This window comes from Hemiscyllium ocellatum, chromosome 4, assembly GCF_020745735.1.
Source record: "Hemiscyllium ocellatum isolate sHemOce1 chromosome 4, sHemOce1.pat.X.cur, whole genome shotgun sequence".
In the NCBI taxonomy this organism is placed as follows: Eukaryota; Metazoa; Chordata; class Chondrichthyes; order Orectolobiformes; family Hemiscylliidae; genus Hemiscyllium; species Hemiscyllium ocellatum.
Genome location: NC_083404.1, coordinates 80,879,775 through 80,896,161, shown reverse-complemented (window position 1 = coordinate 80,896,161; position 16,387 = coordinate 80,879,775). Strand labels below are relative to the sequence as shown.

Genomic DNA, 16,387 nt, shown 5'->3' with positions numbered 1-16,387 from the left:
CTTATGCTACTTCTTTGCCCATTCTCCCAGCCTGTCCAAGTCCTTGTGCAGCCTCCCCACTTCCTCAACATCACCTGTGTCATCTGCAAACATAGCAACAATGCCCTTTGTTCCAGATTATTAGTGTACAATGTAAATAGTTGCAGTCCCAGCATGCTTCTCTACAGAACTCCACTAGTCATTTCCTGCCATCCTGAAAAAGACCTTTTCAACTCTACCCTCTGCCTTCTGCTTGTCAGCCCATCTACTATCTATGCCAGTACCTTGCCCCAACACCAAGAGTTCTTACCTAATTTGCAGCTTCCTGTGCAACACATTGTTAGAGGCCATCTGGAAGTCCAAAAGGATCATGTCCACTGGCTCTCCTTTTTCTAATTTACTCATTACCTCCTCAAAAGAATTCAAATAGATTTGTCAGACATCACCTCCCTTTGATGAAGATGTGCTGACCCAGCCCTGTTTTACCATACACATCTGAGTAGTTCGCAATCTCATTCTTAATAATAAACTCTTAAAATCTTAGCAGTGAACGATATCAGGCTAACTGGTCTACAGTTTCCTTTCTTCTGCCTCTCTCTCTTCTTAAAACATGGTGTTACATTTGCTAGTCTTCTGGGATTTAGCTTGACCTCTGATTGATCATCACCAATGCCTCTCCAATCTCTTCAGCTACCCCTTCAGAACTCTGAGATGTAGTCCGTTTGCTCTGGGTGATAATCCAATTTCAGATCTTTCAGCTTCCATAACACCATCTACTTATTGATGGCCACTACACTCATCTCTACCCTCTGACTCTCTTGAAGTTCTGATATGTTGTTGGTGTCTTCCACTGTGAAGACTGATGCAAAGTACTTATTCAGTTCCTTCGCCACTTCTTTGTTCCCCATAACTACTTCTCCGGCCTCATTTCCAACAGTCCAAATTTCACTCTTGCCTCCCTCTTACCTTTTGTATATCTAAAAAACTTTTCAAATTTTCTTTTCTGTTACTACCTCATTCACTTTCGTGTTTCAGCTTCTCCCCCTTTCTTGCTTACTTACCTCGGCTGGTTTTTAAAGGCTTCCTAATCCTTTGGCTTCCACATCTTTTGGCTTCTGACTAATCTTCACGATGTTTTTTTTTGCTTTTATACTGTCCCTGACTTCTCCTTGTCAGCCAAGGTTGCCTCATCCTCACTTAAATTCATTCCAAGGAAGAAGAAACATTAATGTTATGTCGCCCACATCACCCCAGAAACTCTATCATTGCTGCTTTATTGCTACTTCCCTCCTGAGTCCCCCTCCAATCAACTCTGGACAGCTCCCCATCTCATGTCTTTGCAGTTGCTTTTACTCAATTATAATACTGTAACATCTGATTCCAGCTTCTCCCCCTCAAACAGCAGGGTGAATTCCACCATATCAGTCATTGTTACTGATGGGTCCTTCGCTTTAAGGTTCCTAATCAAGTCTGCCTCCTTATACATCACCAAATCCAAATTGCCTGTTCCTTTAGTGGGCTTTGCAACAAGCTCCAAAAAAACCATCTTGTAGACATTCCACGAATTCCTTTTGTTGAGATCCGTTAGCAACCTGATATTCCCAGTCAGCCTGCGTATTGAAGTCCCCCATGATAATTGTAATAATGCCTTTTTTACAAACCTTTTATGTCTCCTTATTTATATTCTTTCCCACATCCTGACTACAGCTAGGAAGCCTGTACATAACTTGCATCGGGTCTTTGTAACTTCGCCTTTCCTCAACTCTATCCACACAGATTTTATTCCTTCCAATTCTTTTTGCGATTGATTTAATTTAATTTTTTTACTAATAAGACAACCCTGCACACTCTGTTCCTCTGTCTTTTCAATAAGACATGTATCCTTAGATATTCAGTTTCTGGCCCCATGTCCCTTGTAGCCACGTCTCTGTGATATCTACAACATTGTATCTGTCAATTTGTCTATGCTACAAGCTCATTTATTTTGTTCTGCATACTGTGTGCATTTAAGTATGACATTCTCAGTCCTACGTTAAGTACTTCCCTTCTCATACTTGCCCTGTCATCTGCCTCAAGTTAGATTCCTGATGGTGCCCCTCCCACTGGAACAGCTCCCTTCTTCCCCACTATTGGTGCCAATATCCCATAGATTCAAACCTATTTCTCCTTTACCAATTTTGAAGCCATAGGTATACAACTTTAATCCTGTTGATCCTGTGCCAAATTTCTCTTTGGTCACATAGATGTCTGGAGATTATCATCTTTTCAGTTCTGTTTTCTAATTTAACCTCTCACTGCTCATATTCCAGCAAGGGAATCTTTTTCCTCTTTCTACCTATATCGTTGGTATCTATGTGACCACAACACCTGGCTCTTTCCCTTCCCATTCCAAGTTTCTCCTCCCTTGATGAGATATCCCTTACGCTGGCATCAGGCAGGCAAATATAGTCTTTACCTGGCTGCTGTGCTTTAGAAAGCAGTCACACCTTTTAGATTCAATACCTCAAATTCATTCGGGGCAATCAAAGACATGAGGCTGTGACAATGAGTGAGAAAGGTAGAGGGATTCAGGAGATAGTGCTGAAGGAACCACAACCCTTAAGCTTGTCTAACAGGTTTGAGATTTTTGTTCCTTTTGTGGATGAGAGTGAGCACTCCAGACAGGATGAGCAAACTTACCATAGCACTGTGGTACAGAGAGCCATTCAAGAAGGGGCAAGATAAGAGAAATCAGGGACAGTCTAGTCAGGGGAGAGTGATCTTTTCCTGACCATGCAAAGTCATGACTCCCTTATCTGTCAAGATCTATCGAACTTAGCCTTAATAATATCAAATCATCTCCATCCACTACTTTATAAGAGGAGAATTCCACAGACGAACAAACCGCTGGGAGAAAAAAAAATTCTTCCCAGTCTGCATCTTAGATGGGAATGTCCTTGCCTTTTATCCTGTGGCTATTATTTCTAGTCTTTCACAAACAGAAACATCCTCTGCATCTACCTCAGCTCCCTTCAAGATATTATATGATTCAGTAAGATCCCTTCTCATTCTCCTAAAATCCAGTAGATGCAAGCCCAACCTAGTTCAAACATTCCTCATAAGATCACCCTTCAGTGAAGCTTCTCTGAACAGCTTCTAATGTTACTTCATCTCCTTTTTCAAGTAAGGAGACCAAATCTGTATACAGCACACCAAGTGTGATGTTGTCAACTCTCTGTAGAATTGCAGCAAAACTTCTTCTTTGATATTCCATTCCTTGTTCCATGAATGAGACATGCATGCTATGATCATATGTCAGAACACCTACATCACTGTGTACTGCCTGGCTTTACATCCTTCTCTGTGTAAATATTGTATTTCTTTACTATTCTACCTGCCAAAGTGGATAGATTCACATTTTGCCCCACCAATGTTTCCTATTGACTTAATCTAAATTCTTTCATAAACCATGTTGCACTTTATTTCCAACCTGTATTTGTGTCATCCAAAAATTTTGTAACCTTTGATTTGTGCATCCAAGTGTTTTATGCAGATAACAAGATAGTAGAAGCACAGCACCAATGCCTGTTGCTCCCACTGATTACAGCCTGTCAAACCTGGAAGTGACATTTTATGCCTACTATCTGCTTTTTCATAGCCAACCAATTCTCTGAAATGTTATTCCTTACACTGAGAGTGCTTACTTTGCATAGTGACCTTTGATGTGTCTCCTCATCAATGCTTTTTGGAAAGCTCAAGAATACGATGCCTACGGATTTCACTTAAACCAAGTTACTTGTTACTTCTTTAAAAGCTTTAATTAATTATTAACACATGATTACCCTTTCACAAAGCACGTTGACTCCAAGGGCCCAGTTACAGCCTCCTTATTAATAGGTTCTAGAATTTTCCCTATGACAGATATTACGTCAACAAGCCAATAATTACCTGCTTTTCTGTTTACTTTCTTTCTGGAATAGAGAAGCTGTATCTGCTGTTTTCTAATCTGAAGGAATATTTTCTGAATCCAAGGGAATTTATGAAAATTCACATGCGTGTCTGCTATCCCTGCAGCCACTTCTTTTAGGATTCCAGATGATTTTCTCAGTACTCTTTCCCTTGTGATTATAATTCTTTAAGTTCTTCCCTCCCTTTCACCTTTTGATATTCACCTTTTTCCAGGGTGTTATTTGTGTTCTCTGCAGTAGACAGGATAGCTATTCAATGTTTCTGTCATTTCATTAATTCCCCTTACTCTGGAGGACCCAACTTCACCTTAGTTACTGTATTCCATTTTTATATTTTGATTGAACTTTCTCTCATACTCTAATTTCTACCTTCTTATTTTTTGTAGTCATTTTTTGTAGAGCATTTAAAAACAGCAATCTTCTGATGTACCACTAGTCCTTTTGAAATTTTTTTCAGGGCAGCACACTGGTTAGTACTGTTGCCTCATAGTGCCAAGGACCTGGGTTTGATTCCAGCCTTGGGCGACTGTGTGCAGTTTGCACATTCTTCCCGTGTCTAGGTGGGTTTCCTCTGGGTATTCCAGTTTCCTCTCATGTGCAGGGTAGGTGGATTGGCCATGCTAAATTGCACATAGTGTCCAAGGATGTGCAGGCTAGGTGGATTAGCTCTGGGAAATGCAAAGTTACAGGGATTGGGTAGGAGGGGTGGGTCTGGATGGGTTGTTCTTTAGAGAGTTGATGTGGACTCAATGGGCAGAATGACTTGTTTCCACACTGTAGGGTTTCTTTGATTCTGTTTAATTTGATAAAGAGCAAAGAACAGTACCGCACAGCAACAGGTCCTGTGGTCCCCAAACCTATGTTGACACATTATGACTTTCCAAACTAATATCCTTTCATTTCTGCACAGTCCATATCCCTCTATCCCCTGCATATTCATGTTCTGTCAAGTTGCCTCTTTTAGTGTTGCTATTGTATCTGGTTCTACCACCTCTTCTGGCAGAGCTATCCAGGCACTTACCACCCTCTGAGCAAAAAAACCTGCTTCTCACAACTCCTTTCAACTTTCCCCTCTTATTAACCTTAAACCTATGTCCCCTCGTAATTGACATTTCTACCCTGCCTCTGATTATCCATTCTATCCATGCCTGTCATAATTTTGTAAACTGCTATCAGGTCGCTTCTCAGCTTCCAAGCAAAAACATACCCCTCATGATTTTATTAACCTCTATAAGGTCATCTCTCTGCATCTAACGTTCCAGAGAAAATAGCCGCATCCTATTCAGCCTCTCCCCATAGCTCAAATTCTCCAACCCTGGCAACATCCTTATAAATCTTTTCTGAACACTTCCTAGTTTCATAACATGCTTCTGATAAGAGGAAGGCTCGAATAGCATGTAGTACTCCAAAAGTGGCCAAACTAACGTCCTGTACAGTCGCAACATGACCTCCCAACGCCTATACTCAGTGCACTGACCAATTAAGGCAAGTGCTTTAAGACCCAGAAGCTGCCAGCCCTGGGAGATAAGTGTCAAGACCTGTGATAGTGCAAGATACATGGTTTCATCTGCCTGTCTGCTCTTAATGAGCTGATGGACAGGCTATGGGGTGAGTTATCCTAGCAGCGGGATAGTGTTTAGTCACCACCTAACAAACTCATTCCTACACTTCGAAAAAGTATTGGAAATCTGCATCCAGTGTGTCTATTCTGGTGATTTTCATTGACACAATTTGCAACTTTGTCTTCCACCTGTAGCCACATTACTAGACTTTTCTCTGTTGCAAATTTATTTTTGTTGAAATTGTGTAAGACCACCTTCCATACCTTGAATTCTCTAGCTGCTGCACATAGTCTACAATTTCAGTTACTTTTAATTTGAACTGGGCTGCTTATCTAACATTCATACTTGTTACCCTGTTGTTAAGTTAGAATATGGGATTGAAAGGAATGCCGTTTGCACCAGTGAGTCAATACTCTTGACATCACTGTCGATGTGCATAGACATGAGATGCTGAACATGCACCTTCAGTGGTGTGCTATTCTATACTTCGAGGTGGACAATCATACTCATTAGTATCTACAACATTTCTATGATTCTGTTAAGCAGGCTTGATTTCAATGTTGAGCCTCTGGTAAGTACAAAGAGTTTGGATTGTTTAGCTAAAAGTCAGAGGTTCAATCTGAACATGAGATAATTTCTTGGCCAAAGGTCAGGAGCCAAATTGTACAAGAGATTTACTCTTCCTAGAGTATATGCAGTAAATTCAACACATTAGTTACAGACAGACTGATCTCTCACTTAAACTGAATTTACAAATACACCATGTTATATATTTGTAGATTAAAATTTCCCTTGATAATTGGAGTTTTTTTCATAGAAATCCCTATTTTTTCTTGTTGTATCCCTAGTTGTACATTGTAGATACTGTTCGGAGGTCTATGAATACTCCCACAATTCATTTCTTCCCTAATTCTTATCTCTACCAAAAGAAAGATTCTCATCTTGATCTTTCAAATGCTCGAATGCCTTAATTAACAGAGCAAAACCCCATTCTTTCCTGGCTTCCTTTCTTCCATAGTGACAAGTATAGTTGGATATTCAGATCCCAGTGTTAGGTACATTTCACTCATGTATTTGTAATGGCTGCCAGGTCATATACATTTTCTGTTTCACTTGATAAATCTGTTTTGATCTGAAGCCTATCGATATAAAGCCTTTAGTTTGGTTTTATATTATTTTTGCTCTCTCTGCCCTTATCTGTTGTTGCACTGTTAGGTTGACACATTATTGCTCTGCTCTGATCGTTATGAACTATCTTGCTCTCTTGTACTTTAATTTACAATCTTTTCTGCACAGTTGTACATGCACATCCTATATTCTTTCTTGCATAACAGCCCAACTTGTAGTATGGGTTGTAAGATATTTAATGTTTGTTTATTCTTATGTTGTTCCTTCACAGGAGCAAACTGCCTATCACCAAAAAAGTAAGGACTTTTGGTTGTTTGTGATTGATTCATCACTGCAGTCTTCAGGTCATAATTCCGGAGTACCTAAAACACTCTCAGTCTATGTTACATCAAGCTGCATTCTCGGTCTTGAAGTTATTAAATCACTGAATGATAAAACATCCAGCAACATTTTCTTCAAGGATGCCATAATCGAGAAAGGTAATAGCTGACAATGTGATCTTCAAATTTGTTTTGGTCTCAATTTATTCGCTAAACCAAAAGTATTTGTGGAAAGAGAAAGTTATACCAAACTACATTTCCATTAAAATCCTGAAATTATCTTGGGAAGGTTAGAATAGGGAAATAATAAAGTAATATTGTAAAGAAAAATGAAAAGGAGAAAAGTTGGGTGAGTGTCATATCAATTTAAATTTGTAAAGAAATTCCCCATACAAGGCGTCCCAGAATATTCTATGAAGGAATAAAAGGAACTGCATGTGAGAAACAGATTTGGAGAGTTGATTGAAATTTATAGTTTAAATAAAAGATCTTTAAGGAATGTTTTTAAGGAGGACCGATAATTAGGTTACATTCAGGGAGAGAGAGAATGGGAATCCAACTAAGAGCTCTGTCACCAATGATGCAATGGAAGGGGGGTCAGCTTGTTAGGAAACAAGCAAGCTGGACCTTGAGAAAGGTGGTAAACCCTGGATTGCACCCAGTAGCATGCATAAATCAGCATTGAAATGGGAGGATTGAACTGTTTAATGCATGGCTGGAAAGAGGCACAGGAAGACACATTCTTCACGTCCTGTGATATTGGCGCCAGTCTTGGGAAAGATGGGATCAGCACAGGCTGAACAGATTGCAAATGAACAGAACTGGGACCAATTTCCTTGCAGAGTGATTTTCTAATACCATTCGAAAAGGTTTAAAATAATTTGGTAGGGGTGTGAAAACCAGGACGTAATATTAGAAAGTATACAAAGAATGTGGAAAGACAGGTAGCACTACAAGAATTATTATTAGTAATCTCACAACTAACAGATCAGCTCTTGAGCTCTGTGATCTTGTCACATCCAGTCTTGATTGGTGGTGGACAATTAAACAACAAATAGAAGGATTAGGGTGTAGGCTTGCTCGCTGAGCTGTAGGTTTGATATCCAGACATTTCATTGCCTGGCTAGGTAACATCATCAGTGGCGATCTCCAAGTGAAACGAAGCTGTTGTCTCCTGCTTTCTATTTATATCTTTCTCCTGGATGGGGTTCCTGGGGTTTGTGGTGATGTAATTTCCTGTTCATTTTCTGATGGGTTGATAGATGGCATCTAGATCTGTGTGTTTGTTTATGGCGTTGTGGTTGGAGTGCCAGGCCTCTAGGAATTCTCTGGCATGTCTTTGCTTAGCCTATCCCAGGATAGATGTGTTGTCCCAGTCGAAATGGTGATTTCAGAAATGACAGCTAGACTACTAAGACCCCTCGGAATCCTAGTAGCACACAAACCCACCAACACTCTCAAACAAAAACTAACAAACTTAAAAGACCAGTACAACCCATGGACAAAACCAACGTCATCTACAAAATTCCATGCAAGGACCGCCACAAACACTACTTGGACAAGCATGAAGAAAGTTAGCAACCAGGATACACGAACACCAGCTAGCCACAAAAAGACACGACCCTCTCTCCCTCGGAGCCCTTCACACGGATGAAACAACACCATTTCGACTGGGACAACACATCTATCCTGGGACAGGCTAAGCAAAGACATGCCAGAGAATTCTTGGAGGCCTGGCACTCCAACCACAACGCCATAAACAAACACGTAGATCTAGATGCCATCTATCAACCCCTCAGAAAACGAACAGGAAATGACATCACCACAAACCCCAGGAACCCCATCCAGGAGAAAGATATAAATAGAAAGCAAGAGACGACAGCTTCGCTTCACTTCGAGGTCGCCACTAATGATGTTAGCTAGCCAGGTAATGAAACGTCTGGATAGCAAACCTACACCCTAAACCTCAGCCTGAGCTACAAACCTTGCAAAAAAGAATTAGAGAACACATCACATTAGTACAAAAGGCAAGGCTAAAGCATTTGCTGTCTTCAGCCAGAGTGCTAGATCCCCAGCATCAAAATCGACAACTGTATAACCAAATCAATTCATTTGATGTAATATCAAGAAACAGCTGAAAACACTGGATGCTGCACATGCTCACGGCTTTAAAAACAGTCTGGCAATAATATTGAAGGTGTGCTAGAGAGCTAGCCATGTTCCTAGGCAAACTGTTCTAGTACATCTACAAAACAGGCATTGTTTTGACAAATCCAGACCATCCACTTGCTGCCTTATCAGCATATTTTTGACCATCGGAAAAGTGATGAAAGTTGTCATCGATAGTACTCCAGTAGTTGTTGTGAAGGAATAACTTTCTAACTATATATATTATGCACTTCGGTCTACTCTCTGCTTATTCAAAGAATTCCCCTTACAAATCAATTAATCTTAAAGATATTTACTCTTGTCATATTGTGATTCCAGCTGACAGTAATAATGAACAAATCAGAACATAGAGTGAAAGTTGGCTTAATAGATTTTACGGTTTATTTCTCTTTTTGTTTACTGCCTTCAGACAGAGACTGAATTCACAAAGGTTATCAAAGTATATTTAACAAATGAAAATAAAAATTAATTTCGCAGAAGTAAACCATGATTTGTATCACAAGAACTATTTGAAATCATTTCATTAAAAATATCAGAAAGAAAGATTCAACACTTTTACTCCAATAATAACCTCTCAGCACTCAACCTTCAGTGAAGTACTGTATTAACATAGGAAGTAGGAGCAAGAGATAGGCTCTCAAATCTGCTATCAAGAAGATCATTGTTGTTCTGTTAGTGTTTCGAATTCCATATTCCCATCCATGCCCAATAACCTTTGATTACCTCGCCTCACAAGAATCTATATACCTTTGCCTTAAAATGTCCTACTTCTACTACTCTTTAAGTCACAGAGTTCCAAAGTTGCACAACATTGAGGAAAAAGAAGTTCGATTTCAGCTTCGGGTGACTGTCTATGTGGAGTTTGCACATTCTCCTTGTGTCTGTGGGTTTCCTCCGGGAGCTCCGATTTCCTCCCACATTCCAAAGATGTGCAGGTCTGGTGAATTGGCCATGCTAAATTGCTGGTAGTGTTAGGTACATTAGTCAGAGGGGAATGGGTCTGGGTGGGTTACTGATTGGAGGGTCTGTATGGACTGGTTGGGCCGAAGGACCTGTTTCCACACTGTATGAAATCTAATCTAATCTAATCTTTGTCCGAAAAGTGCTACTCTTAATTTTAAAACAGTGCATCCTCAGGTTTGCGCTCACTCACAAGACCAAACATACTTTCAATGTAGACTAATGTAAGACATTCAAGACCTTGAGTCAAGTTATCCTAATTCTACTGAGCTCCTGTGGAGAGAAAATGCCTCATCTGTCCAGCTCATTCATCTACCTGCTCAGTAAACTAGTAAATCTCCGCTGATGAAGGGCTTTTGCCTGAAATGTCGATTTTCCTGCTTCTCGAGTGCTGCCTGACCTGCTGTGCTTTTCCAGCACGATACTTTCAACTCTGTCATCCCTGTCTCTATGCTAAAGCTTCTTGCTCGGCTGGCATAGCTATAATCAGTTTCCTTTTGGAAAATTGCTGCTGTGCATTTACATAAAGTGAGTTTCTTTAGCTTATATCTCAGCCAAGACCTTTAAAACCAGCTTCTAACTCAGCTGACTTATGTCTTAACATGGATTTCACTAAACTGGTGTTTTCAACACCCTCCTGTTTCTGGACAGTTCTTGCTACTGACTTGTCCAAAGCCCTGACTGCTACCAACAGCACCTTCCTATTATTTGTCCTCTTCTCTCTGAATGAACTTGATTCTATCCCTTCTATTTCTCTCTCCGGGTTGTAATACCCAAGTCAGCAAACACTTAAAAAATTGTTTCCCCAGGAGGCTTGCTTGGCATTTAGCCAAAAAAGCATTACTTGGAAATGCTGTTTTGAATTTACTGTTCAAAATTACTTTCTGATATTGGCAAACAAAACAAGTTAGCCCTTCATGGAACTGAAAATCAAAGACATTTTTCTTCTCCTTTGCTCCACCTAAATTCCCTAATTTATTACAGATCTTCATCACAGGGACCACCCAAACGTATGCCAAAGTACCCTGGAGAATTCTCCTCAGCTCCAAAAGTAAAACTTTCTTTCTCATTCTCTTGTCTGTTCATGCCTCAGTTTCTTGTTCTAGTTACTTTGAAATACTTTCAAGCTTATCTGTTGTTTATTTTCTTATGCAGTAAGATATTGTAAGGCCTACTGTAGATTTTCCCTTTAACGCCAATCTAAGTAACTTTCAATCTTCTCCACAAGATCCCAGATGAAATTAGGCCAAACCCACCTTACATGCAGTCAATGCTGAAGTTAGTGTTTTATCCTGTCAACAGTGCCGATCTACCATTAACTGTCACTTTCGCTAACTTCTCTCTGAAGCTGCAAACCATGCAAGGTCTAAAAGTTTCTCAGAGAAAATAACTCAGATAACTTGAAACCAGGGAGTCTTCCCAAGCATCATCCTCTGTGATGATGTGGTGTTCTGAACAATTCATCAATTTCATGGATTTGAGTTTGAAGGATTGTGGTATACATGGATTTTTTAGGTCACTGAAATAAAACATTGGATTTCTTACTGAAATGAGATATTTCTTGGAAACCAAATGGTTCCAGGTAAATGCTAGTCTCAATTGCTTGAGCTCACTTCAAGGAAAATGTAAGATCATGGAGGCTGTTATAACTGAGGTATGACATGAGTACTTTGCATCTGTCTTTACCAAGAAATAAGATGCTATCCTGTTTATGGTGAAAGAGAAGGCAATTGAGACACTTGATGGGTGTAAAAATGATAAGACAAGGACATTAGGTTATGCTTAAAGTTCATAAGGGACCAGGACTACTTGACCATCCAAAGATCCTGAGGGAAGTGAGGATTGAAATTGCGAAAATATTGTTGAGAATTTTTCAATCCCTTTTAAAGAGGTGTTGCCAGAAGGAATGGAAAATGTCACATCTATATTCAGTAAAAGATGTATGGAAGATTTAGTTGACTTTCAAAGGTAAGCCCACTATCCATAGGCCAGTCGTTTAATCTTTGAGATTTTAGAAATAATGATTTGTGACAGAATTAATTTGCTTGAGCAAATGCAGATTAAGAAAGGAAAGCCAGTGTGGATTTGCTCAGGAAAAATCTTGTCCAATTAAATTGCCTGAGTATTTTGATGAGATAACAGGGGGAACAGATGAGGGTAATGCTGTCGATGTGGTATACACAAACTTACAAAAGAATTATAACACAACAGACGTGTGAGCAAAATCAGAACTAGTGGAATAAAACAAACAGTGACATGAAAAACAGTTTGGCTGAATGACAGGAAACAAAGTATTGGTGAACAGCTGTTTTTTAGACTGCAGGAAGATTAATAAATAAGATTTCCCCACGGTTAGTGTTAGAATCCCTGCTCTCCCTGATTATTATTAATGACTGAACATTGAATGTGCAAGGCTCAGTTTCAAAATTTGCATATGATACAAAACTTGATAGCATTGTGTATTATGGGGCAAGTATTAAACTTCAAAGGTCCTGGGGATGTAGGTGCATGAATCACTGAAGATGGCTTGACAGATTTAGGGCATGGCTAATAAAATATTAGGGTTTGCTTAGCTCAGTTGGCTGGTTTGAGCTGCTGTGTGATGCCAACAGTATGAATTCATGGAAAAAAAACACTGTACTCTGGGACTATGGCAACTTTACTTGAATGTTATTTCAATAATTTAAATTCTTTCTGCAGTACACAGTGCAGTTCTGTGAGAGTTTCATTTTTCAATTTAAAATCTCTTACAAGCATGAGTAGAAAGAGAAGTGCTGAGGCTACCTTTAGCAAGGTTACTCTGAACACCTTACTTCAATGTTCCAATTTAGCAGCTGTGCACCTGCAGGTTTGTCTAGTAACAATTCCTTAAAACAATGGAAAGGAGCATATTTTATTTGTTAAATTTATCTCAGTTATTTTCAAAGAAATGCTTATTGTGTTGCGTGTAGTAATCTTCTAATACTAAGTCTCATTTTCTTTTATTCTGTAGGCTTTATTGTGTGTGCCGAAGGTACCATACTTTCAGTCAACAGATTGATGTTGCAAAGTGATGAAAATGAGAGAATTTCTTCATTGACTGGAAACATTGTCCTCAATGAACTCAATGCTTTGACCAAAGTAAATTCTTTATGTACAGTCCAAGGTGAGTCTGTGTTTCGACCTCCTTGTTTGGTCATTTATTCATCTCGGGTGCCCTAATATAGCTGCTGAAAATTGAAAGAAAATCTCACCATGTAGATTGGTTCCAGATTATCTTAATTATGCAATCTTCTGTTCTGGGTGACAGAGTTTCAAAATGCTTTATGCACTGCAACCAGCTTTTCTATAAATTCAGTGTGTGGATACTTTCCTAACAACTTCTGCAGACATATTATTACACACCTCTGGAGTGAGTTGGCTTTGAACCCAGGCCTCCCAGTCCAGATGTAGGGACACAATTACAGCATCAATACAATTTGTTAGCTGATACCCTCGAGCAATCACTTGAAAAAACCTTAAACCTCTAAATGTGATTTAAATTCCTTCCAATCATTGTTATCATCCTTCTGTAGATTCCCTGCTATTACTAGTCAAAAGCCCCTTCCATTGCTGCTTCTTCCTTTTAAATGCCTACTTGATCACCCTGATTGCTAGAACAATGAGCTGACAATAAAAAGCCTTTTCAATGGTATAATTTAAATTTGAGCCAAAAGCTGATATCGGATGTTGTGACTTACAAGTAGTAAACTATTTTTGTGTACTCATGAGCAAGTGCTATAAGTCATCTAAAAACTCCACTCTTGCCTCCCAGATATTTGATTTTGTTCTGTATTGAACTGTTAGGTTTCAAGCATTGTAAACTAGGAGGGGTTTGAAAATTTACAAATATTTACAACATGGCAATTACCTGTCCTGCATTTGTAGCAACAGAATGGCAATGTGGTTGCCTTTAATTTTGTTTCTCTTCTGTACCAGGGACACAACTAGATGCTAATTGTTTCTGATTGAATAAATAAACTGGCAATTATAAAGCACCATTCATAAGATTGTTGTGACATATTGTAGTATCCCTACCTCTGAATCAAAAGATCTGGGTTGAAGTCCTACCTGATCCAGAAGTGTGTAACAACATCCATAAAGAGGTTAAAAGAGAAAATGCCTAAAGCACCTTTCATGTCTTTGGAATGCTCCAAACTGTGACATCAGAAACAGGAGTTGGTATAGGCCTGCTAACACTTGGAGCCTGTTTTGCTATTCAGTGAGTCAGTGATTGATCTGCGTAATCACCTTCCTCCACTATTCCTGTATTCCTTGATTCTCTTGGAATTCAAAAATCTATTGACATATCTGCACTGTACTCAATAAGGGTAGAAAATCCCAATGATTCGCAACTCTTTGATTGAAGGCAGTTCTTGTCTTCTCAGTCCTAAATAATTGGTCCCTTGTTCTGGGTGTGTGAAGCCTAGATCAAGTGTCACGAACCAGTGAAAATATTCTCCAGGATTTGCACTGTTAAGTCTATGTAGGTTTTATTTATTTCACTGAGATCACATTTCTCATTCTTCTAAACTCTAAAGAATGTTGACCTAGCTGTCTTGATCTTTTGTCAAAAGTCAAGTATCTCCTTCCTTAGGTACTGCAGGTATGATCTCAGTAAGGCTATATATAATTTCAATATAACTTTTAAAACATTCTTAGACACTAATTCCTTTATTGCAATTGTTTACTACATCTACGTATTAACTTTTCTGTGATTTGTGTATGAGATGCCTCAGAACTTATAACCTTTCCACATTATATTCCAATTGCCATGTTCTTGCCTTTTTCGGTTAACCTGCCTAAATTATTTTAGATTAGATTAGATTACCTACAGTGTGGAAACAGGCCCTTCGGCCCAACAAGTCCACACCGACCCGCCGAAGCATAACCCACCCAGACCCATTCTCCTACATTTACCCCTTCATCTAACACTATGGGCAATTTAGCATGGCCAATTCACTTAACTTGCACATTTTTTGGATTGTGGGAGGAAACCGGAGCACCCGGAAGAAACCCACGCAGACACGGGGAGAATGTGCAAACTCCACGCACAGAGTCGCCTGAGGCGGGATTTTGCAGCCTGTTTGCTCATAACTTATTGTTTTATCCTAACTTTGTGCTGTGAACACATGGGAATACATTATACAGCTAAATAATTTACATATTTTATAGGTAACTGAGGTCCAAGTACAGATCATTGTGGTATCCCACAAGTAATTGCCTGTCAACTCAAAACTTGTTTATTCCTTCTCTATTTTCCTATCTATCAATTAAGGTCAACTCATACTAATTTATTAATCTCAATCCCACAATTTCTTTGGGAGTAAAAGCCGCCTACGTGACCCATGCTTAAAATTCTTTTAGAAAATCCAAGCATAACAGATGTCTAATTTTCCTCTTATTGACTCTGCTGTTTCATAAATTCCTGTTGATTCTGCACAATAGTATTATAATTTTCTTAGTACCCTGTTCACACAACTTTGTTACTTGATACATCCTCATGACCTATTAATTAGTTTTGAAGTATAGTTACCATTTCATTGCTAATTTGACAGACAATTTGTACATTGCAAGGACCTGCAGACCTTAGTAAGATATAAAGCATTGCATGATCTGCTTTTATGTTTGGTCAGGAAAACTGCACTTCTTGCTTTAATTAATGCCATGGGATCTTTCACAGATGCAGGCACATGGTTTTGTTTGATGTCTTATCTGAGACTTAGTGCTTCCAATAATGTCATCTCAAATAACTCCATATAGGCTGATATCTTTTCACCAAGTCACCCTTGAGTCCTTGATCTCACTTCCTCAGAGACAGATGTCAGAGCGAACATAACCAGTGAGACTTCTGTTTATATGTCAGCCAGAACTCCCTGATTGGGGCCGTTATTCTGGTCCTATCAGGGAACTCAGATTCTGAGGTCCACCTGAATGCTTTTGTTACAATCACGGCATCTTACCACCACTACCCACCCCCCTCTCCCCAATCCATTGACAGATCCAGGAAAGCAGATTTAACCTGCTGCAGAGTCTTCTCCCCATTAGCAAATGCTGGAACTATCCCTAGTTGCATGAGGGGTGGCCCTATAACTAAAAGGAACTGGGACAGTTTGGTCTCTAGTGAAGCCATAGGCTTTTTCTTTAAGCCTGTCTTCAAAGTTTGGACTGCTCTTTCTGTCAGGCCATTGGGGTGATAGATGGAATAGAGCTATCCTTATATGACGAATACCATTTGATCTTATGTATACTCAAATTCCCTGCTATTAAATGACGGCCCATATCTGTGACCAACACTTTTTGG

The 16,387-nt window shown here is 39.4% G+C and overlaps 1 protein-coding gene across 8 annotated transcripts in view; it reads left to right on the top strand.

Moving 5' to 3' along the window:
- The window catches only part of spidr (scaffold protein involved in DNA repair), a 261,755-nt gene that overhangs the window by 222,222 nt on the left and 23,146 nt on the right, over positions 1-16,387 (top strand). For all 8 annotated transcript variants that reach the window (XM_060823482.1, XM_060823492.1, XM_060823487.1 and 5 more), the window contains 2 exons: positions 6,888-7,095; positions 13,058-13,210. In XM_060823482.1, the coding sequence (XP_060679465.1) occupies positions 6,888-7,095; positions 13,058-13,210 (361 nt within the window). The remainder of the gene's footprint in view (positions 1-6,887; positions 7,096-13,057; positions 13,211-16,387) is intronic.